This window comes from Taurulus bubalis (assembly GCF_910589615.1).
Source record: "Taurulus bubalis genome assembly, chromosome: 3".
NCBI classification, from domain to species: domain Eukaryota; kingdom Metazoa; phylum Chordata; class Actinopteri; order Perciformes; family Cottidae; genus Taurulus; species Taurulus bubalis.
The window spans coordinates 31,708,015-31,730,210 of NC_136591.1; the positions used below are offsets into that span (position 1 = coordinate 31,708,015).

At 42.4% G+C, this 22,196-nt stretch overlaps 1 protein-coding gene across 1 annotated transcript in view; it reads right to left on the bottom strand.

The window, feature by feature from the left end:
- syne2a (spectrin repeat containing, nuclear envelope 2a) overlaps window positions 1–22,196 on the bottom strand; it is an 84,396-nt gene that overhangs the window by 56,725 nt on the left and 5,475 nt on the right. Inside the window, exons 3-46 of the mRNA XM_079215778.1 lie at window positions 22,064–22,159; window positions 21,815–21,892; window positions 21,644–21,736; window positions 21,300–21,496; window positions 20,493–20,692; window positions 20,122–20,222; window positions 19,799–19,888; window positions 19,379–19,492; window positions 19,137–19,274; window positions 18,686–18,850; window positions 18,390–18,502; window positions 18,073–18,241; window positions 17,796–17,892; window positions 17,459–17,658; window positions 17,166–17,318; window positions 16,789–16,926; window positions 16,602–16,691; window positions 16,170–16,337; window positions 15,705–15,863; window positions 15,159–15,610; window positions 14,852–15,029; window positions 14,351–14,485; window positions 13,686–13,841; window positions 13,390–13,550; window positions 12,655–12,754; window positions 12,439–12,594; window positions 10,789–10,904; window positions 9,300–9,429; window positions 8,713–9,209; window positions 8,293–8,385; window positions 7,773–7,925; window positions 7,517–7,667; window positions 7,204–7,362; window positions 6,549–6,716; window positions 6,327–6,428; window positions 6,015–6,218; window positions 5,564–5,769; window positions 4,804–4,911; window positions 3,778–4,054; window positions 3,208–3,386; window positions 2,066–2,381; window positions 860–1,024; window positions 390–719; window positions 153–289 (exon numbers count right to left, since the gene is read on the bottom strand). Coding sequence (XP_079071904.1) covers window positions 153–289; window positions 390–719; window positions 860–1,024; window positions 2,066–2,381; window positions 3,208–3,386; window positions 3,778–4,054; window positions 4,804–4,911; window positions 5,564–5,769; window positions 6,015–6,218; window positions 6,327–6,428; window positions 6,549–6,716; window positions 7,204–7,362; window positions 7,517–7,667; window positions 7,773–7,925; window positions 8,293–8,385; window positions 8,713–9,209; window positions 9,300–9,429; window positions 10,789–10,904; window positions 12,439–12,594; window positions 12,655–12,754; window positions 13,390–13,550; window positions 13,686–13,841; window positions 14,351–14,485; window positions 14,852–15,029; window positions 15,159–15,610; window positions 15,705–15,863; window positions 16,170–16,337; window positions 16,602–16,691; window positions 16,789–16,926; window positions 17,166–17,318; window positions 17,459–17,658; window positions 17,796–17,892; window positions 18,073–18,241; window positions 18,390–18,502; window positions 18,686–18,850; window positions 19,137–19,274; window positions 19,379–19,492; window positions 19,799–19,888; window positions 20,122–20,222; window positions 20,493–20,692; window positions 21,300–21,496; window positions 21,644–21,736; window positions 21,815–21,892; window positions 22,064–22,159 — 7,388 coding nt within the window. The remainder of the gene's footprint in view (window positions 1–152; window positions 290–389; window positions 720–859; window positions 1,025–2,065; window positions 2,382–3,207; window positions 3,387–3,777; window positions 4,055–4,803; window positions 4,912–5,563; window positions 5,770–6,014; window positions 6,219–6,326; window positions 6,429–6,548; window positions 6,717–7,203; window positions 7,363–7,516; window positions 7,668–7,772; window positions 7,926–8,292; window positions 8,386–8,712; window positions 9,210–9,299; window positions 9,430–10,788; window positions 10,905–12,438; window positions 12,595–12,654; window positions 12,755–13,389; window positions 13,551–13,685; window positions 13,842–14,350; window positions 14,486–14,851; window positions 15,030–15,158; window positions 15,611–15,704; window positions 15,864–16,169; window positions 16,338–16,601; window positions 16,692–16,788; window positions 16,927–17,165; window positions 17,319–17,458; window positions 17,659–17,795; window positions 17,893–18,072; window positions 18,242–18,389; window positions 18,503–18,685; window positions 18,851–19,136; window positions 19,275–19,378; window positions 19,493–19,798; window positions 19,889–20,121; window positions 20,223–20,492; window positions 20,693–21,299; window positions 21,497–21,643; window positions 21,737–21,814; window positions 21,893–22,063; window positions 22,160–22,196) is intronic.

Here is a 22,196-nt window from a genome sequence, read left to right on the forward strand (position 1 = left end):
GCTTTTCCTCCATCACCATTTTTTAAGTAATTACATTCAAAATTACTTTTTCATCAATTTATCATACCTAAATAATCCCACAGAAGAGGACTCCCTACTTATTGTGCCATAAAATAATTTCAATTTCATCAATGAGGAATGAGGTTAAGTACCTGTCGAGGTCTTTAGCAACTGCATCAACAGTCAACATGACATCTGCAGGAAGAATTTCTCGTGTGCCGCTGGACTCTCTGGTCTTCTGCAGGTCGTGCATTCTTGCACCCAACTCTGTCAGCCTGCTATCACAGTCCTGAGAGACAGAAAGGCTTTTTTGATGCTTCTATATTTCCTCATGCACCTGTTATACACTGTTACTGAAAGAAACATCTTATTGGGTCTTTCAACAATACCTGTATTGTAAACAACTGCTGTTTGAGCTGACTGATATCAGGCAACACGTCAGAGTTCCCACACAGATTGTCCGCCAGGTCTTTCAGAGCTTTTTGTACACAGGAGACCTCTCCCTTCACTCGCCCAACTCTCTGGCTGTTGTTCTCTGGGACCAGTGCCAGAATTCCTCTGATGCTACCGTCTAGTGCCCTCTTGTGGTTTTGGAGGTTGCTGACTTGCTGGGAGAGGCTGGTCTGGGCCTCGGCTGTGGAGCTGGCAGTGATGGAGTCCTTAAGTGTTACAATTTCTAAAAGCTCTTTTTCTATGTCGGTAACTTCTTGAAGCAAAATCTGAAATGTGGAGAGACGGACAGATGAAAATGAATAGAAATAGAATAATGGTGGCTTAATCAAGTAGAAGCAATGTGAAATAAAAAATGTATCAGAGCTTGTTCCTGATTCATTGGGTCAGGATACTTAATGGACCTCACCTCCAGAGCTGGTGCATCAGTGACCAGTCCAGCTGAGCTTTCTTTCTGCGCTTGACAGGCTGACATCCTTTCCTGCAGGGATGTCAATTTATGGCGCCAGTCCTGCAGTGACTGGCCAAAATGTTCCTCATTACATACACCTTCCTCCAGGCTGGAACAAACACCCTGTGGACATTTCAGGCACACCAAGCCACAGATTATTGTGATTAAATGAAATCCCATCAGATCAGCCCAAGTATCCGTTCATCCACCCAACCTGTCATTTCTATTGATTTTAAACTTAACACCACATAAAGTGTATGAAGGTTGAACTTTTCATTCCTTTTCAATCCTACTTCTACTTCTTGACCTTTTAACCTCATATGTATTACTGTTTGCTAATACCTGTAAACTTGCTTTTAACTTATTGTTTAACATTGTTCTCCATCACTTTTAGCTTATTTCCTAACTGTTTATATATCCTTATTTACCTAATTATATATTATATCACTTTTATCCATTACTCATGACATTTTTTTAAATAATTTGAATGTAATTATTTATCCATTACACCTGTTTCGCCATTAATTTTAGGTTCATACTTTACCAGTTTAACCTTTACTTTTGGCTAATTATGACAACATGCTAAATAGATTTCTAAATTAGAAAAAGAAAGATATGGCTTTCAGGTGTTACAGCTGTCTCAGCTTGGTGGGGAATGTGTACTATGCGGTCAACCTAAATTTCATAAATACATTAATACATTAATCGATCACAAAACCATTATCCTACCGCGTGTGTCTGAAAATTGGACCTCAAAACTATTCAGGTATCACTGTTAGCTAATGCATCCAACTTAAACCATTTCAATGTTATCCATTACTTTTAGCAAATTATTTATTTATTCATCTATTACTATTTTACATTTGTACCTGTTTAACCATTATTTTGTTGGTAATTATTCCAGCTGGTTATCCATTACCTTTGGCTATCTATTTGTAATCACCATTTATCTATAGGTTTTGGCCAACTTATGTCAACTTGCGAAAGAGTTTACATGCATCCAAAATGCCAACATGTGGCTTTAAGGAGACAACTGTCTCGGGTTAGTTAGTTAGATAAGATACTATGCAATTTTCCATTTACCTCTTGCTACTGCAGAAGTATGCCCTAGGGCCTGAGTTTTCCTTGTTGGGAATTACTGTACAAGAACATGAAAAGTTTTACCTTCAGCTCATCCATCAGTGATGAACAGCGGGTCTCCAGCTCGGCCAAGGACGGATCTTTCCAGCTGGCGGCGCTGGTTCGTTCAGCCATTTCCCTCCTCTGTTCAGCCAGGCCGTTAAAAGTTAATTGCAAGGATTCAGCCTCGGCCTGCAGTTGATGGGCTAAATTGCAGATTTGTCTGTGCTCGGACAAGCCGGGCCAGGGGAATAAAGCAGGGAGCTGAGCAGTTCTCTGCTGCAGCTCCTCCACTCTGCAGCTGGCCTGCTGTCTTCGGTCCAGGTAGGAGCAGGTGAGGTCTGGATCAGCCTGTAGAACCCTGACGCACCAAGAATACGAGAACCACTTTAATCAGGTGTGTCAGCTGTGGAAATCTGCTGCTTAATATCATGATAATAATTAACAAATATTAATTTAAAAAGTATTTTCTTAATTACTGTCATTTTAAGTTTCACATGTATGAAACATGTTTGAAATTACCCAAAATTATCACTTGAAATGTGCTGCTTAAACAAATTATTGTTTAAGCATTGTTTATTATTGTGACAGCGCATGGTATATACAGCATATTGAAGGGCTTCACAATCAGACCTGTACAGAACTCTGCCCTGTATGGAAAGGGTACGAGGTATGGAGCTCCCTACCTCATCAGCTTGAGAGAGTTTAGATGTGCAAAAGCAAGAGACTGGTGTCTAGGGATATAGCATACAGAGTACAGAGGCAACAGACTCAGCAGGGAGGAGTGGAGCCCAAGGGAGGCAGTTTACAGGCTCAGGCAGCACTTTTGTAAGGCAGGTACAGCATGGGTGTCAGGGGTTTGGATTAATGATACCACAGCCTACTGTATGTGGAACAAAGCATCAGCGGTTGACAGGAGGAAACTGGTAGCAGAAGAATTTCAGAGGCAAGAAGAGGCTGATAGATGAGCAAAAGCTGTCTCTCAGGCAAAGCAGAACTAGTGGATGGGTTGGGAAAGTGTTGAAAAGAAAAACATAGCTGAAGGGATGTATGCATTATGTGCTTCCATTTCCCTCAAAATCGTAATAAACGATAAGAAAGGACTCCACAATCCTCTATGTCCAGGCATAGCTTCACTTCAGCACAATATGTCAGAGCGTACAACCAGCCGGTCTCAATCCGCTCACCTGTGATGAGACTGGACTGACTGGAGAAGGTCCCGCCTCTGCTCCTCTGCTTTCTGAATGCTTCCCTGAATGTCCTGTTTCAGGCCGTCTCCATCACACAGCCTGTGGCTCAGACGATTTCCAGTAACTCTGAACTCTTCGAGTCGAGCCTCACCTTCTGCCGTCACATTTACTACAGCCTGAAATCATTTTTTACAGATTAGTTATTGAACACTTTACTCTGCGATCGCACCAGTCTGTCACTGCAGGGACTGAAGAGCGTGTTGCTGATGAAGTTGACCCAAATATTTCCAGCAACAATGGACACTCCTTACAACAAGTAGAAACAAATGTAGGTGAAAGAAACTACAGATCACTGCGGCCACGCCCTTGAATGACATATAACACAACTGTAACCCAGTCAAAAAAAACAACTTTTTATTGAAAATACTATTATAATTATTATAATATATAAGTCTATTATAATATGCTTCATTGTAGAATGCCCAAACAGGTGAGGCAGACTTAAGGAGTTGAAGAAATATGTGGAGAAACAGAGCAGCTCAGTGAGAGTGGGTAATGTTTTCTTACCCTTCCATGGTGACGCGTCTGCTCTACGGGACTCTGGATGCCGAGGTTTTCCCCAAGTGGAGAGTCAAGAGTTTGTCTCAGATCTCCAACTCCAGACTGAAACAGCTCGACGTCGCTGCTCGGAGAGCTCTGCTTCTCCGTGGAGCTGCGCAGTACGTTGGTTTGAAAGTTGTGGTATCGTTCCAACAGTTTGCTGCTCTCCTCCAGCAGAGCAGACTGCTTCAATGTGCTGCTTTGTAAGGACGACACCAGCTGATCCAGGGCTTCTGTCCTAACCCTGCAGGGAGAAAACATGGTTGATATATCTGTATGCTCAGTTATTCATACTTTCAGATGTTAGTGAAGGGACTAAATATTTGCTTTGTCTTTGCCCGTGCAAGATTACCAAGGATGTATCAACATGGGAAATAAGTGAAGAGAGAAAAGAAGGTCACAACCTGCAGCTGTTTCAGGGTGTACAAGCAGAAAACAAGATAAGAAATTCCCCGACACTTAATGAAGTTTCATATTAATACAATGTGTTAAGGATGAAGGAGTCTCCGCAACAGCCCACGTTTAACTAAACACGTAAAGCTGTACTGCTACTTATCTCTTCAAACAATTTGTTAATCAGGGGTACATGATTATGTTAGTCAGACAAATAAAAAAATTGAATTTTTAAAATGACTCCTGCACCATTAATGGAAATAACAAGTGGGAGGAATTCTACATATTGTCATTAATTATCCCCTCGATTTCCCAGCCTCTTGTGTGACAGCAAACAGTCATGTAGTTAGGATGAGTCAGGCGTCTCTACGGAATAACAGGCTCTACAACTTCCATCGTTTCTGACTCATCATAAGTCCCAACATTAAACTACTGCAGACTGTTGAAGTTTGCTCGATTACATTTGAGTTTCTACTAAATATACAGAATATAAGAGTGCACACGGCCTGATAAAGTTTGGACCTCCAGACCTTTGCACAAGATGTGCTTATTTCCACACAGAGCTCGAAGGCATATATCTGAAATCAGAAAACAGTTTACCTTTGTTGAAGTGCTTCCTCTTGCAGGAGACGAAGATCATCCTCCTTTGCTGCTTTTCCCTCAATGCCTTGCAACCATTGTTCCAAGTGCTTGCCTTCACTTTGCAGCCTACAAGACACATACAATATGAACGCAGGCGCGACACAGACTCATATGTACAGTATACACGTTACACTGTAGTTTATAGTGACATGGTGATCAAATGGTTCTGCTGCAGAGTAAAAGACAGACTTCAGAAAATAAGTTCAACTTGTGTCTTAGTTCATCTCCAGAGTTTGAACTGTAAGAGATGATTCCCAAAGTCAATTTGTACTCAGACCTATGATTGTTACAGAGTTTAAAGATATGTCTGGGGATATTCTGTAGTTGTGTTTTTGACAAGACATTAGCAGTATTGTTTGTACAGCCAAAGTTTCATATCTTAACCTGTGCCTTAGACCTTCATTGTTATCCAAACACTATTTAAAATAAAGAAATGAGCCACAGCTGTGCAGTGAGTGACATGCTCCTTAATTACAAATCTCAATCTCAATCTCTCTCTCTCAAAGGAGCTGGGGGACTAATAAAACAGAGGAAGCATCTGAACAAGCTCCAGCAATACCTGCCGAGCAGTACTCTCATGCACTTATTGTAATGTCTAAGCATTGTATGTTATGTTAAATGTTTGTATGCAAGTGCATGGTTAAGAAGAGACATTAATCGACATTTATGTGCATATAACATGAATTGAATTGACACATGATCGATTTGAACGTGTTACCTGTCGAGAGCCTGGATATTCCTCTCAGTCTGTTCTTCCACCTCAGAGAAGAGCTTGTGGGTGTTTCTGACTTTATCCTGAAGCTGAATCCCATCCACAGACAAACTCTGGAGGGGAACTGGACTCACTATAGAGGCCATAACACGCAGATCCTCCAGCAGACTCTCTGCCCGCTCATCCTGTGTCTGGAGCTCAAAAAGTAGATCCTTTTCGAGAAACACAAGTTACTGTTACGCATTTTAAAGCTTCAGCAATCAATGTCCACTCAAACACTAGCTTAGTTTTCAGAGCCTCTATGTGTTGAAGTTTAAAATGATATAAATTATAGCTTCTCTCTGATGATTTTGATACAGTGAGCATTTAAAGAGTAAAATCAAAATCAAAATATTTCAGAACAATGTACAAGTGTGTATTACACGATGCGACATATAAAAACTAAATACATTTTTACCTTAAGTTTTGCAAGAACTGTTGCAATATCAGAAGCACTGAGAGTGAGAAGGGAGTCCTGAATCTTCTGCAGGGAGTTGAAGCATTCAGCCATCCTGGCAGTAATTTGTCCTTTAGCAGCCACCATCTGCCTGTAAACATCCTCAGCTTCAGAGACAAGCTCCTTCAGCTGCTCCATTGTCTTCCTTATCTGGGTCTCCACAACCTAGACAAAAGGAAAATCAATCAAGAGAACCATCAGATCAACCGTATCTGTCGGCAAAGTTCCAGCCAGAAACCCCTGCATCCTAAACACAAGCGCTCCATGCAGTACCTGCAGCTCCAGAGGAGGCTCTTTGCTTTGAAGCAGGGCCGGAATCTCAGCGGCTCTTCGGTGGAAATGCTCCATATGCTCTTCTTGGGTCACAATCTCATTCTGAAGGCATGTAGAGGGAGATGATCATTGTTACAAGCAACCGTTTAGAGAACATTAAACTCCCTAATAAGACAGAGCGGACCTGTGTCATTACAGAATGAAACAGGAAGGACGTTTTACCTGCAAGGCCCTGATGTCTTCCTCTGTCTGGAAGGACGGAGACTGAGCAAATACTGCTAGTTTATTGGCGGTCCAGCTCTCTACCTCTGCTCCTAGCTGGATGATGCCATCCCACAGAGTCAGGCCACGGTGTAGGTTTTCTAGATGGGAATCTGTTCGTTCTGATATCTGCAAGAATTTGAGTTGCAATGAATGCTAGCAGTACTTTAACAACACACAACCAAACTCACAACACAAGACCTTAGAAATTAGATATCTGTAATAATAATGATCTACAATACGATGCTTTTGTTTACATATGGAAGCAGCAACACATGAAACAAAAGGGTAAATACTATTTGCTTCACAATCCTGCTTTAATAACAGTAACTACAACTCTGCACAATCTTAAAAAGAAGCAGAAAGATATCAGCTAAAAAACTATTCTTCTGAAACTGAATTACAAGGAGAGGTTTGACAAACATGTTTCTTCCCTGATAGATGTTTTTGACGAATTAACATTCACAAAAAGGCAAAGATAATAAAGAAGAACTAAAATATTCTGTGATACAAAAATAATACATATACATGTTGTAACAAACAAAAAAGAATATACTGACATAGGGACCAATAATAGTAAGTAGTAAACAATAAACAAATGTAGAAAGGGACTCACGTCCAGCCAGCGGTCCATGAGAGCATCCGCTTCGTCCTCAAATGGGATGATGATGCATTCTGGGATCTGACGCAGATGAGTGTGAAGCTGCCTGCAGACACTGCGGACCTCCTCTATCCGGTCCCCGAGACCATTCAGCTCTGCTTTTGTTTCCTGGACCTGTGAAACCACACACACACACACACACACACACACACCTTGTGATATACCAGGGACACGCAAAATATTTGGTCTATGTTGACTGAGTAGTGAGTATACCTAAAAAACTAATCTCTTCCTCAATAACCTCCACTAAACAGTGTGCAGACTGTACCTTGGTGTGCAGTCTCTGCAGCTTGTCTTTTCCCATGTAGGAGGCTTGTTCACTGATGGTGCTTTCTGCCCTCTGCAGTGTCCCACTCAAGTCCCCACGAATACTCTGAAACCTCTTCAGCAGCTCTGTTAGGGCGTAACACTGCTCCAGCCTGTATGTGATCCATAACACAACACACGCACGCACCAAACTTAATAAAGCACTCAAATCCAACATAGAAGTAAATCATAAAAAGGACTCCAACTGCTCCCTTTACCGTTTAGTTACAGCTCTTGTCGCCTCCTCCCAGGCATCCTCCACCTCTCTGGTTTGACTCCCATCACCTGACTGTGAGGATTCATCTTGTATAAGCTGCAGCTCAGCGAGGTGGCCGGCAAGACGACTTTGCAGCTCCGTCAATGCACGTGTTCTACAGGACATGAAACAAAATTAGTGTACTTTGTGTTTTACCTTTTTTACCATTATTATGGTGTTTGCATACCAGTGAGGAAGTGATGGCAAACTAAAATAATATATAATCCAATATAATTATATTTATATGCATTAATAATAATAATTATGATAATGTGTATGTTGTGGTGCAGCTTTAAAACACATGGAATCTTTAAGCATCTTGCAACAAGCATAGACATACATATATCTGTTGTATATATGAGATCTCCCTGACACAGCTTTTAAGTAAAGAGAGAAATCATGATGCAAAGGGTTAATACGATGGACTGAAGTCTAACAAACACAAAGATTTATTTGTTTTTAGGCCCAGAGAAGTGTTGTACCTGTGCTGCAGAGCGGGCAAGGTGGGCTCCTGTATCCTCAGCTGCTCAGCTCCTTCCCTTATCTCCTTCAGAGTGCCAAACAAGGCAACTTTCCTGCGGACAAAACCCTCCTTCTCTTCTCCCTCTTTCTCAGCCTGGCTGCTGCTTCCTCTTCTTCTCTGGTCCTCAGCATTGAAGACATCCCGTTCAGACTTCCGTATTTGAGACTTGTGCTCTTCCTCCCTTTGTGACTTTATATCATCTTCTCCTTCCAGCCTACTCCTTTTGGCCACGCACGCTACCTCCTCTTCCATCCTACTTGGGGTGAGATACTCATGCTCCTGTGCTCCCCCCTGATGTGTTGAATCAACCCCAGTGTTTGTCTGACATATCTCCATAGGATTCAACTCCTGGATTTGCTCCCTTCCCATTGGAAATAACTCTTTTTTACCCTCCCTCTTCTTGGCTCTAATCATTTCATCTCCATTCGCAGCTTGCTGTGACAATGATGTCACCACATCCTGGCACATCACTGCTACACCATCCATGGTCAGAGTCATCCCCACGGCCTTTAAAGTGCTGTCAACACTAACGGATTGTTTTGTGGCAAGCTGCAACCTCTGCCGCATTGCTGCTTGCCAAGAGTGTGTCTCTTGCTCCCAATCTGCCTCATTTGGCTGTCTGCTGGGGTCCCGGTCTGACAGCGGGTTTAGGATCTCAGCCTTGACTTCCCTCACTGTGGCCAGGAAGTGATCCAGAGCCTGGGTAGCTGATTGAACTTTCTCCAACCGCTGTCTGAGCTGCTCAAGATGATGGACACTGCTGTGGAAAGTCTGGCAGAGGGATGAAGGGGTTGTGGCTTCAGGCCCCTGTATTTCCTCTTCAGTGCCACGCTCTGATAGCTTTCTCATTTCAGACCGCAGTCTGCCATCCATCTCCTGGTTAATTCAAGAGAGATTGATTATTACATTTCCATATTTCACTCTCTAAATGTAAGTGTTAATTATTTGAAAAGCACATAGATTTACCTTTAAATCAGATATCAGTCTGGAGTCAGCGATGGAGAAGGAGGAGATGTCCACAGACTCTCTGATGATCCGGTCCAGTTTTTCTGTGATCAGGGCCATCAGGTCAGCCGCAATCTCCAGAGCTGTCATCCTGACAAAAACCAAAGTAAATCATAAGAGGTTTATATCTACAGTACTAAAATATGGTTAACTATTAGTTAACTCCATCTCCTAATAAATATGATGTAATATAATTGAAAGCTCCAAAACAAGTAGTAAATGGACCTTGAGGTGAGAAAAAAGCTGTTTCCAAGGTCAAGAATAGACTGTGATACTGAACTTTTGACTCAACCTTGATGACAAGTGCTTAAAGTGCTCAAAGAACATGGCAAGTTTAACATTTCCGTTTCCATGAAAACTGGGCAAATTCCATGTGCTTATGAAGATGATGTGACAGGGTCGAAAGCTCCCAAACAGCTACTAAATGGACCTCAAGGTGTGATGTTTTCAGGGTCAAGCAATATGTTTGAAACTCATTCTACTTCACATTTACCGTCCTGCCATGTTTTTATAAAAGAACACTTAATACAATGACATATATCTGAATGGTTTAATTACTAAAACCAATGATCCTGTTATCTTTATCATTATTATCATCATCATCGCCATCATCATTGATAGGAGAGGTGCACTGTACCTGCTCTGGAGGCACATGTGTTGTCCTCTCCACTGCTGAGTCAGCTGCTCCCAGTCTCTTTCCACGTCTCCCTTATCTTCCCTGGTCATCAGATGGGAGAACTGGGATTGCTGGGTATACTGGAGCTCATACTCAAGCCAAAGTGCCTCTGATTCCCGTTTTAAAGTCTGTTGAGAAGAAACATATTAACAAAGCAATCAAAGTAGCAATTTCATATTGTGAAGTTTGACCTTGTGAGAAAACAACTGCTCAGAAGTTTGATTTTAGATTGTAGAAATGCTCCAAGATGCAGAGAAGCACACGTGATAAACAGCTTTATGAGTATGATTTGAAAGTGTGAAATTCTAATGGTATCAAACAATTGCTGAATATGATTATAAAGTGGTGCTTTAACGTGCCTGTAGTTGCTTCTTTTGGTTCTGCAGTCTGGAGATGGTGACGGGGTCTGAAATAAACTCCTCCAAATGTTGCTTGTTCTTCTGGAGCTGAAACTGAAATACCAAGCGGGACTTTCTGTACCTGCAGGGAAATATTTACACATTGTTTCAATATGACAATCTGCATGGGAACAAAATATATTCAGAAGTTCATCTCACTTGTGTCTTTCTTTTTTATTTCACTAAAATTAATTTGGGGTAATTATAAATCTAGGTGATAAAGGCAATACAATAAAGTAAATTGACAATAAATTGTAAATATTTGTTGAAAAGATTTAGAAATGATACATTTAAATTATGTCAGGTGTAACTCTATTCCACATGTTGAATATCCTCCAAAAAACAAAAATGTAAGTACTGATAAATGAACCCATACCTTTCCAGTACTTCCTGTTTGGAGGAGTGCTCTTCCTGTGGGAGCGCGGCTGACACTGGGATGACGGTCCACTCGGCCTCCTGCTTGGTCTCCACAGTGTTTCCCCTGACAACCACCTGCGAGATGGTAGAGTTGCATAGAGACAGTCCAGTGAAGACAAGAGGAAGAGATGGAACAGCGAGCAAAGCTATCCAATTACTGAGGATTAGTGCCCTGCAGCTGGTGCTGTGTCTTGCACAGATCAGTCACAGCCAATGATACTGCTGAGCTTTTTTCTGACCAGGAAGACTTAAGGAAAGCCAACTTTAAATGCAATATACAAAGTAAATAAGATTAATTTAGAGTAATCAACATATGCAACATATACACTCCCAACCACAAGTCAAATCAAACTGTGTGTTAACATTTTGCTAGAAACCTCATATCTCATATCATTTCAAATATCAAAACTCCCACAGACACAGTTTTGGATAATAAAAAATAAAAAAAACCTAAAGGAAAATGCACATGTTCACACAGTGTGGTTCTGGTTTGCAGATAGGAATCAAAGCAAGAGGTGAAAAGTAACTCATGAATTTAAAAGGCAGAATGAGTAGGATCTTTCCTTAATCTTTTCCTTAACAATGTGTAGACGCATACAAAATTCCATCACCACTTACGACCCATGAATAATTGTGTGACGGCGTCTGTATCTTTTCATGTTGCTGTGTTCGGGAAATTTTGGGGCATAAAGCTCTGAAAAAGGTGGATACAGCTCCTGAACAACGCAAATAGATCACCAGGCGAAACGCCAAGCAGACAAAGCTCATTCCAAGACGAGCGTGAATCCGGGCTTTCACCCACCGACAAGCACATTAAACATAACCGCGGTCAGGGATCTTACACTTCTGGTGTCATTGAGCCGGGGAGGAGGGGCCGGCTTTGAATGTTGGATTTACAAACCAGAAAATGTTAGTCTCTCCCTTACTCTAACTCTTCTACTTATCAGCATCCTGAAGAAGACAAAATGTGTAGCAACATGGAGGTCTAGAATTTCAAATAAAGAAACTGCATCTAAGTTATGACTATAAGCATTATGTCATGTGATTTATTGGTTTGATTTCAACTGAGAGGATTTTGGAACGCCATATTACTGCCCGACTGGCCCAAATTATGATCTGCTGTTGAGTACAGAAACTGGTGGATAGTCACATAAAAAAATCCAATGCTCTAACATTTTAAACGACAGTTTAATGCAGTGATTCTCAACTGGTGGGTCACGACCCAGAAGTGGGTTGCGGACCAGTTTTGGGGTCCCTGGTCAATGCCTGGGAGGAAAATTGTAAGAAAAAAATTCAGGGGAGATGGTGGGTTGAGAACCACTGCTTTAATGCAGTGTTTACATTATGGAAGTGGTAACTAAAACTGAAGCTTGGAATCTAAACATCTTCTAAATCAAAGTGAGCGTGTACTACATCTAAAGGAAAGTGTTACTAAAATCACAATACGTTATGATCAGACACAACAAGGGAGCTATTTATGTTGCTGTTACTTCACTTTGCCTTATGTGTGGGTTTTTAAAACTAAATCTAAGTTGAAAACAATGCAGATTGTTGTTTCTGGGAGCCCACAAGTCTGAGTAGATCAAGACAAACAGTGCCCTCCTCCTACCTGTATGTGAGCTCGGGTCTGCTGGTTGCTCTCTGTGACGTGCAGCAGACGAGCTTTCAGCAGCTGCTCTTTGGCCAGAAGTGAGGGCTTTAGTTTTTTCGCCGACCCGCAGCCTGGACGTTGTGTTGGGTCCTCCTCGCGCTCTGTCGGGACGTCCTGAGATTGCACATGGATGACATCACCGCGAGGCTGCACTGACGCAGCAGCAACACACACAGGCGAGCGGTCTCGTTGTGGTCTGGCCACGCTTTGTTTTTGTGGGAGATTGTTGCCCTGCTGTGTGTCGGCCGACACGCCGGTCGCTCTCAGCCGCCCCCTGCTGAGTTAAAAAAAGGTTTATCAGGGGGAGGTCGGGGCCAGTCAGTTAGAAACAAGCAGCCCTCCAGGAATCTTATTAAGATTAATAGACTGGAGGGATTACAGAGTGACGATTAATAATAAATAAGATGTCTGCTTCAATTCAACAATGCAGTAAATGTAATTCTTAAATTAACATTCAGTTTATAGACACTATAAACTGAATGTTTATTTAAGGCTACATTTTAAAGCCCTATATTCCATCCAACGTTGGCCAATTAAAAGGACATTTTACTAAAACCTGACGTACATCCCAATGTTGTATGTGCTAGTTTTCTTCAGGGTGTGTAAGGTTACTTTTTGGACTTGCTGTGGTCCAGGAAGTTGTGGTAAGTTGACGAATGTCTTCTATGGAAAATACATGTCATAGACTTCCAATATAACTCTTTGCTTATGAGTTCCCTGTTACACTTGAGATTCAGTCACGAGGGTTACAAATCAAAATGAATCTGCCCCAGTCTGAAGGAGGGGCTTGCTTTACCCTTGCTTCAGAGCAGAGCAGACGTGTGTAAATACAAGTCATAATTTACTTCTTAAATGCAGTTGTGTCTCATATATTACACCTTTTTATGCATCTTCTGAGCATTATCTTACCAGGTAGATGGGAGCGCTGTGTCACTGGGTTGTGTTTCCTGATCTTCATCTGACTCCTTTAGTTGCTCTGTTGCTAGGCAGGAGGATTGCCCTGGTGTTAGTGTTTCACACAGCTCTCGGAGGGATTCAACCTCAACCGATGCAGCTCCGTCCATGACGGCCTGGAAGGAGGAATGTGAACCTCTGAGAGACTAAAACCATGCAGGCCGAACTTTCCAATCGTTTCCCTAAATCGTTCAGGTCGCCACGCGACACGGTCGGATGTTAATGCTGTGTTATGGAGTTATGACAAATACCTGCTGCTGTAGCAAAGAGTCATGGTCAGTCCGGTCATTGGCTTCGTGCAGAGCGTTAGTTTGCGTTTCACATGGCACAACAGAAGAGGAAGGCTTTCCCTCTCTGATCATAGACGACAGGATGGGAACAAAAGCGGCCATTTCTCTGCGTACATCCTGAGTGGACAAACAAGCAGTAGCTGAAGTTTTGTAGAGTAAGTAAGAGTAAGAAAAATGTAAGTGGTGCCAGGTTATCATGGTATATCAAAGCTGTTAGAGCTAAAGTTTACCAGTAAAATACTGAATGAATTGGGCTCTTTAGTTGAATGTGTGCTACAGGATAACCAAAACAGTAAGATATTGTAAGTAAAACAGTTAACACTATATGAGGAACTTTTTCCTGTTATGATCAAATGTAATACTGATGCCTCTTCATGACTTACGTAAGTAAACCATCAGCGAGACGATTGGCGATTTCTATATAGTTATTCTTAATGCTTATTTATGATTTCTTGTAAAGTCAGACGAGATCATGCAGGTTCACCAGAAACTCCTTCCTTTATTGTTTCATTATTTTAAAGAAAAGCTAGTAATTTGATGTGCTTTGAGTTTGATGAGAGGATCAATATCCCTCTCATTTCTAGTGGGTGTATAACCGTCTACCGAGTAAAAAGCCCCCGTCATACCTCCCACTGCTTTCTGACTGAGGCAGAGAGGAGCATCAAGTCCTGGAGTTGGGGCCCAGAACAAAAGGCCCCCAAACCCTCAACAGCACCCAGGAACTCATCGAGGATGGCAGGCTGCAGCATCTTTAAAGCTCTCTGCACAGAAAGACATAAAGCTGGAAAAACATGCACAAAACTGGAAGCTATGCAAAAGCATCAGACCTTTCAAAATGTTGTCCAAATTCTGAGATTATATTTAGAGTTTCTAAAGTCTGGATGTTGTAGCATGAAAAGCATTTGCTCTGTTTTTAAGCATTTAACAAGTGAGTAGAAAGCTGGTTTTACAGTTGCTTTAAATGTCTCACACTTATTTGCAGGTGCAACAGTGGATTTTTGTCAAATTCAGTAAAGACTTTGAAGTAGGAATAGAATTTGAATTATTACTATTTGAATAAATTGATTCAGAGCTTACACTCTTTTCAACATCTAGGATTAGTGATGTCCATATTCTCCATCATTTACCTGCTTCCTCTTGGCCTGTGACTCTGAAATCTCTTTGCCACCGAATAACTTGATGGCTTGCTGGATGCGCCCTTGCAAACGGAACCTGGCCTTCTCCAGTCTGCTCCTCGCCATTGAGTGGGCTTTTGAATGAACTTCACTCTGGACCATAACCGGCGGCTGTGGAGATGTTTTAGCACTCTGTACAGTGTTTGGCTTGCCACTTATTCTAGATTTCCATGTACGGGTTTGTGAGGGAGATGAGCTTCCCTCTTCCTCTGGGACTGGACTTGTCACATGTTTCGACAGAACTGGACTTTTTTGACACTTTGGTCCAACAGGAGTTTGGATCGAAGCCGGCAGAAGTTGACCATCTTGACTCCGACACTTGGAAAGTGACTGAGGCTTGATCATGGGCTCAGGTTCAGCTTCTTTTACAGTTTGAGCAAGAGGAGAGTGAAAATGAGACACTGGTTCCCTCGATGTCTGGGGCAGCATTTGGATTTTAACGCAGGGTTTAACAATGGTGGATTCATCCTGTGAGTTCACAAGCTGGGTTTTAGGCCAACCGCGAAGAGCTCTTGTCCTTTGGTGAGGCGTCTCAGATGAAGTCTCAGGTGAAACCAGATGTGGGTCCTGGGTGAGCGTAACGCTCCCAATCTGGTCTACAAGTTTGGTTTTGGCCACAACAAATAACCCTGCCTGTGGCTGTCTCTGTGTCTGATGGGCTGTTTTGATATGTTGCAGAACCCCAAGGGAACTAAACAGTCCAAGAATCTCCTAAAAGAACGTATACAAAAACATAAAAATACATACATGAAAATATGAGTAGGTGTTGAAGAACTCAAGTCTATCATCCATTGAAGTATCTCACCTGGCAGTGGGAGACTGCCTCTGAGATCCTGCCCTGCGTGCCAGAGGTACTGAGGTGCTGCAGAGGAGAGGTTTTCTGTACTCGTGCCACAAGGTCCTGCATATCCTGTCTCTCAGTTACAACCTGGTTCTCCAGCTGCACACCTCGAGAGATCAGCACCTAGAGAGGATTATATAGCAAACATTGCGTTAACAGTACTGAACTAAACACAAGCATCATTTTACAACTTTACAGGACACATTTATGCTATATATTTTCCCCAAAGTCACACCAAAGGCACGCTTGAGCGGCCCAATGGCCTCAGCCCAAGTCACTCAAATCCCTCTTTGGTTATTTAACTGAAATTTAATTGGACACCATTTGCTCTTGCTAAAGTCAGTTTCACAAATCAAAACAAATACTAAACTCAAGATCCATGAATAACCATGTAAAAGACCTGTAGGACATTTGTGAAAGTTTGCTGACTTTGGCTGCAGATTCCAATGCAGAGCGTCCTTTGCGCCTTTTCTCCCTCAGGTGCTGGTAACAATCCACAGCCTCTGTGCTCCAGTGGTCCAGCTCAGCCAGACGGCCCTCCAGCCTGGACGCAGCCCGCTGCAGCTCTCCACAGGTCCTCTCTGCCTCGTCAAGCATCTGTCATGCAGATACAAGAAATCAGAGCTGAACCCTATCCTTAGTTTGTCATAATACAACATAGGAGAACAGCACTATGTAAACCAGATAATATATCAATAACAGATTTAATTAAAATGTTGTATTTGTAACTGCAGTGTTTCCTCTTTGTAGTCTTATATAAAAATAGGACTGCGTTGAATTGGGTGAAGTTAAGAACTAAAGAAGGAATGAGGCCTGTTCAAATGTACCACAGTCAGTCAGAGAGTTGTTGCAGCAGGGTACCTGTGGGAGATTTTGCTGGAGGTTGTCTGTGTTGCTTGTTTGAAAGTATGGGGATGAAAGATCCATCTCGGCCATCTTTTTACTCAGTAGCTGATACAAAGTACAAGAAACAAAAAAAGAGAGTCTAGCTCGAGCATGGAGAGATTTAAAATGCATGCCTATATTTTACTGCTGTATATTTGGCAACCTGTAGTTTCTGCCTGTTAGCCTTCAGTGGGACTGAGGCCACCTCCAGAGGCTGCCTCAGTAGCCTGCTGGCCTCCTGGGTCAGTGAATGCACCATCTGAAGACACAAGTGACCAACACTGGGCTCCGATGACACTTCCTAAGAAAGACATGTTCATGACTAGCGGTGTTGGGGAGATACTGGTTACATGTACAAAGTTACTGAATTCAATTACAAATTAGATGTAAATGTAATCAGTTACATTTACTGGAAAAATATATATATATATATGTAATGAAATTACAATCGCTAACATTTAAAATCCTTGGTTTTAATTGAATCTTAACTGTACCTCCATGCACAGGTGTGGAAAGAACAGTGAGAACATGCATACTTACAAACGTTGTCCTCTTCATGCATTCAGCCCACTTCATGTTGACCTTGCTGAGTTGCTCGGCCAGAGCGCGGCTGGTTGAAGCTTCTGTCACTTCAATGAGCACGTTCCCCGCCCCGTTTAACTTGGCCTGACATGACGTCCACTCACTCATGTCCTACAGTAACCACAGCACATTCACAATTGGCTATTGCAGCTTGCAAACACTGGACTAAAAGAGTCCAGTAAAAGCAAGTCATACAGAGTCAAGCAATCTTTTTGAGTTATTCATTTACATAATTGCAGACAAGAGGTTACCTGTGTTCCCACAGACTGGACATGTGAAAGTGTCTTCTGAGCCAGCCATGTCTGGAGAGACGTCAGGCACTGGTTGTAAGTTTCCCAAGCGGTCACCGCTCTCTCCATCAGCCCTCTCACAGCCGCCACGGCCTGTGTGACCAGCTCAGCTTCACTTTCTGCTTCTTTCACTTGACGAGTAACAAGTTGGGAATCTTCACCTGAGGAGGGAGTGCGGAGTGTGCAGATGTCAAGTCTTGCCTTTTCAAAATAAAAATCTACAGAGTTCTCAACATATCAACGATTAAACTAGCATTGCTAAGATACTTCTTATCATAGACATCCACTTATCTCATACCTAGTGCTGCCTTACTGGTGTAAGTAGCCGCCTTCTCCTTCAGGTTTTGGAGGGTGTCCATCAGAATTAAAAGCAGACCATGGCGCTCCACCGTTTCCTAGACAACAAACCAACCGAACTTGTCATATGATTAGATTTTTTTTTATGTGGACATTTCTTTAAACTAACAAGAGTATGTTGCTTTTTCCCCAAGTGTTTTGAGAGCCATCCTTGTTATCTCCAAATAATGCGGCTCACAGTAGTATTGGTTTCTGGAACTGGCGTAACAGATACGTACATGCCAGTCCTGTAGAAGCAGAAGCAATGTCTCCTGAGATCTGTAGGGAGCTTTCCAGGTCAAAACTTTAGCACTGATGCGGCCAAGGAGATCCAGTACAGTGTGACGGGTTTCCTGGTATTCCAACTTGATTCCTTGATACTTGGCTGTGACTCGGATTTCAGTTAAGCTGTTTTCAAATAGAGGTGGTTATGTATTATTTCATTATTGTAGTGGAACCAAACTGCAGATAATGTAGATACAAGGGATATACATGTGGGGATATAGATGTTTATTAAATTCAGTAATAACAGAAGTTGACCAAATATGTCACGCACCATCTTTTTATCTCATCAAACTTTTCAAGGGGAACGAGTACGTTTCCTAAGTCATCCATGTTGTGGAAGGTATCAAGGATATTGACGAAGTGGCTCATCTCCTTAATCAAAGTCTGAAAAAAACAGCAAACAACATTATTAGAAGTGTCATGTCATGCTGTCTGTTCATGTCCACAACTGCCCCACTCTTGTCTCATAGATGTTTCAGGGTTTCAGAACCCTAGAAAATCATAATGGTTTGATATTTGAGAACAGGACGGATCAAATCTGTTCTGCAGCTTCAAAATGAAAAGAACCTTTTGTGTCTCTTGTTGTGCTCTTGCTTCTTTAGCAGCATCTGAGTGATCTCTAACTCTCCCTCCCTCTTCTGTAAGCGAAGCCTCTGCACGCTGCAGCCACACAACGACTGAGTCCAGAGGAGGAGGAAGGCTTGAGTCCAGGTCTACTTTCCATCTTTGCAGCTGGGGAAGGACACACACACACACACACACACACACACACACACACACACACACACACACACACACACACACACACACACACCACACATATAACACCTGGTAATTGTAATGTAGTTGTACATTCATCTAGAGAGAGACAAGCGACAGGAGCGACATTTTCCAGACTACAGGTAAACTAGGAGCAAACGCTTGTCTGATTTTTCCTCACTAATTCCATATTGTATTATGCTAAATACTAAATAAAAAAACACTACTGGATGCTATGAGGAAGTATGGGTTTCTTCACCTCTTTTTCCAGACGATCCCACGCTGTCCTGAGAGCACTTTGCTCTCGGCTCAGCTCAGGACGGCGTCTTATTGCAGCAAGGAGAGTCATCACTGGTCTCCTTTGCTCCGTGAAGGAGCCTGCGATGCTCTGAAATACCTGACGCACAAAACAAAGTCAAACCTATGGTCGCTGCACAAGAACACAAAATAATACACACTCAGGAATGTTTTCTTCTTTCAGCTTTCGTTCTTTGTGCTTACGTGATATTTTTCTGCGAAGCTTGATTTCCCTGTAGCCGTCCGTGCCTCTGACAGCTCCTGGTAGGCTTGCTGCAGCCAGGAAGACACCTCTAGTGCTCGCTCACTTGAAGAGACCTACATTTTCAAAATGTAAACTGTCAGTACAACCTTTCTGTGTTAACCAAGGTGAAAAACAGTTTTGGAGCTCTATATTTAGTGGACAAATATAAGCATGAACCATACTCATATTGACCTAACAGTTAACCTGAACTGTGTTTCAGCAATTATTTTTGACCCCTGGACAGCAGCAGAAAGAGCCATGCATCGCATAACAGCTGTCAATGGAATTCAAATCATTAATGCAAATTACAGCGAGAGAGAGAAAAGAGCTGAAAACTGACAAATGTTAACTTAAAAGGACTTCTTTGCTTGGTGTATTACCTGACGTAATGGTGAGACAGCAAGTGCTGGAGTGAAGTGAGCGGGCAAGTTCACAGGTGAGAGAGAAAAAGGCTGGACCAGAGGAAACAGCTACACCACCGCCACCAGAAGAGAACAGGGAAAATAGTGAACACCCCTCCGTTTCATGCAAGAGAGTGTGGGCTCAAGCTTGAAAGGGGGAAGAGAGGCAGCATGAAACAGAGTACCTGTACGATGCAGTGACTCAAGCTTAAGAGGGAAGGCGTAGATGTGACTGAAGGCAATGCTGTCATTTCTGCAGTAAAGTCTTGAGAAGGTGCGGTCGTCAAAGTGACACTGCCTACCTGCAGATGGTCATCGGGTGCTGGCATGTCATTAGAGTACTGTAGAAACTGGGCCACATACGTCATAATGGACTTCTCATCAGGGTCTTTAACGTCAACATCTGAGGTGCAGGGAAATACACAGAAAGGCTTTATGGTTGTTCAGGATGGCAGCAACTCAACTGTTATTTTATATGATGTTTTATTCAATGGCACAACCGTAGGTTTATATTTAAATATATAATATATTAGAAAATAGTACACATTTTCTCTGTGACTCCTTGGAAATTATTATTTATAAGGAGTCCATGGCAATTATTTGTTTATGATTGGTATTATATATATATACTGTGAAACATTATTTAGAACTTGTCAACAATACTAGGCCTCACCCTGGGGCTCCAGCAGCCGGGGGATGTGGAGCTCCCTCTCAGCGAGGTGAAATGCCTCTTCCAGGTTCTCCTGGTTGCTTCTCAACTGGACCAGTGAGAGATCCGCCAGCTGTGGTCTGAGGGAACACAGGATGGCCAAGAAGGCCTCTCCGCTTCTCCAGCTCGACTTAAAGTTCTTCACACTGATGGAGCAACCAACCCTGGAGCCAAAAAACAAAATACAAAAGCAAAAGAAAGAAGAAGAGAAAATGAAGGAAGTGATGTTTAGGATTAGTGGCATCACTTTAAAAAGGGACATAGGTTCATTCTAAGGTTCATACTTGTATTTTGGGTTGCTAATAGAACATTTTTACATGCTTTAATGTTAAAAAAAACATAATGAAAGGCATTGTCTTAGCACCTGTTGCTTTCAGACCCCCTCACAAATTGATTGGCAAGAGGACGATGGTGCACCACTAAAAAGGTAGGTCTAAAGCCGTGAGTGGAGATACTCAGATAGTATCTGTATATTCTAATGAGTCTGCATGTGACAGGGAAGAGAGCCAAATCTGAATAGCCTGTTGAATCACATGTTGTTTTATATAGGCAGCCCAAATAAATCGTACTGGGTGGCCTTATTTCACATTTAGTGGGTTGGTAGGCGTTTCAGATAACAAAATGTACGTGCACAAGCACTGACAAAGTGAGTTGTTCACGATATATCCCCTTTAATGAAGATCAGAATGTAAGACAAGCCAAAGAGGGTCTGAGCCAGTCTTAATTGTGACAACAGCAAACCTAGACACATATACACAAGGGATAACTCACTTTAGGCATTGGTCCCTGACCCACATGAGCAGGGCCTTCTTGGCAGATAGTCGAAAGCATCTGTGGAGAGGCGACGTCCGGCCCGCGGGAGCCGGACTAGCTGGGACAGGGCTGCCAGACCAGGAGTCCAGGCTGGCCAGAGAGTCGAGGGAAGAATGACACGAACTGTAGGAGAGAGTGCTGGCCAACTCTTCAATCTAAAACACAGACCGTGAAACTAAATGTTGGATGTCAAGTTATCAGTATCTTTAAAATGGTTCATACAATTTACAGTCAGTACAGGCTCTCAGTATTGATGATGCATCACAGGTGCTGCTGCTTCTGTTTTTGTCACTGGTACTCACATGACAGTGGAGGATGATGGCCCATATGAGTCCGAGGAGGATGGAGGGTCGTCCATCTATAATATCTGGGATGTTTATGTTCACCAATTTGATCTACAGCAACCAACCACAACAAAGTTAATAAAAACACACCGCAGATTCCAATGCCATATCTCCTTTGTGGAAACTTACTGATTTTCTCTTGAGAAAGTTCAGCACTGTCTCAATGTTGGCCCTCTGCTGGAAAACACCTCGGCCCTTTTGTCTTTTCTGTGGAGACAAAATACAAAGTCAGCTTTGTTGGGATAACAATGTTTATTTGGGAACGTTTTGTGGATTTTATTTTATTTTTTACTTGTCCACTGATGAATTACAGAACGCTGGGAGGAATTTATAGTCTATGTAACTCACTGATAACAGAAGCACACTGTAGAAACTCACCATAGGTTGGCTACTCATCACCTCCAACAGGTCCAGCAGCTGTGATCCATCTCTGAGGTCAGAGAAGAGGTCTGACACAAATGAGGGAGGGCATCTCTGTAAGAACGCACACAAATAAATCTTAATAAAATCA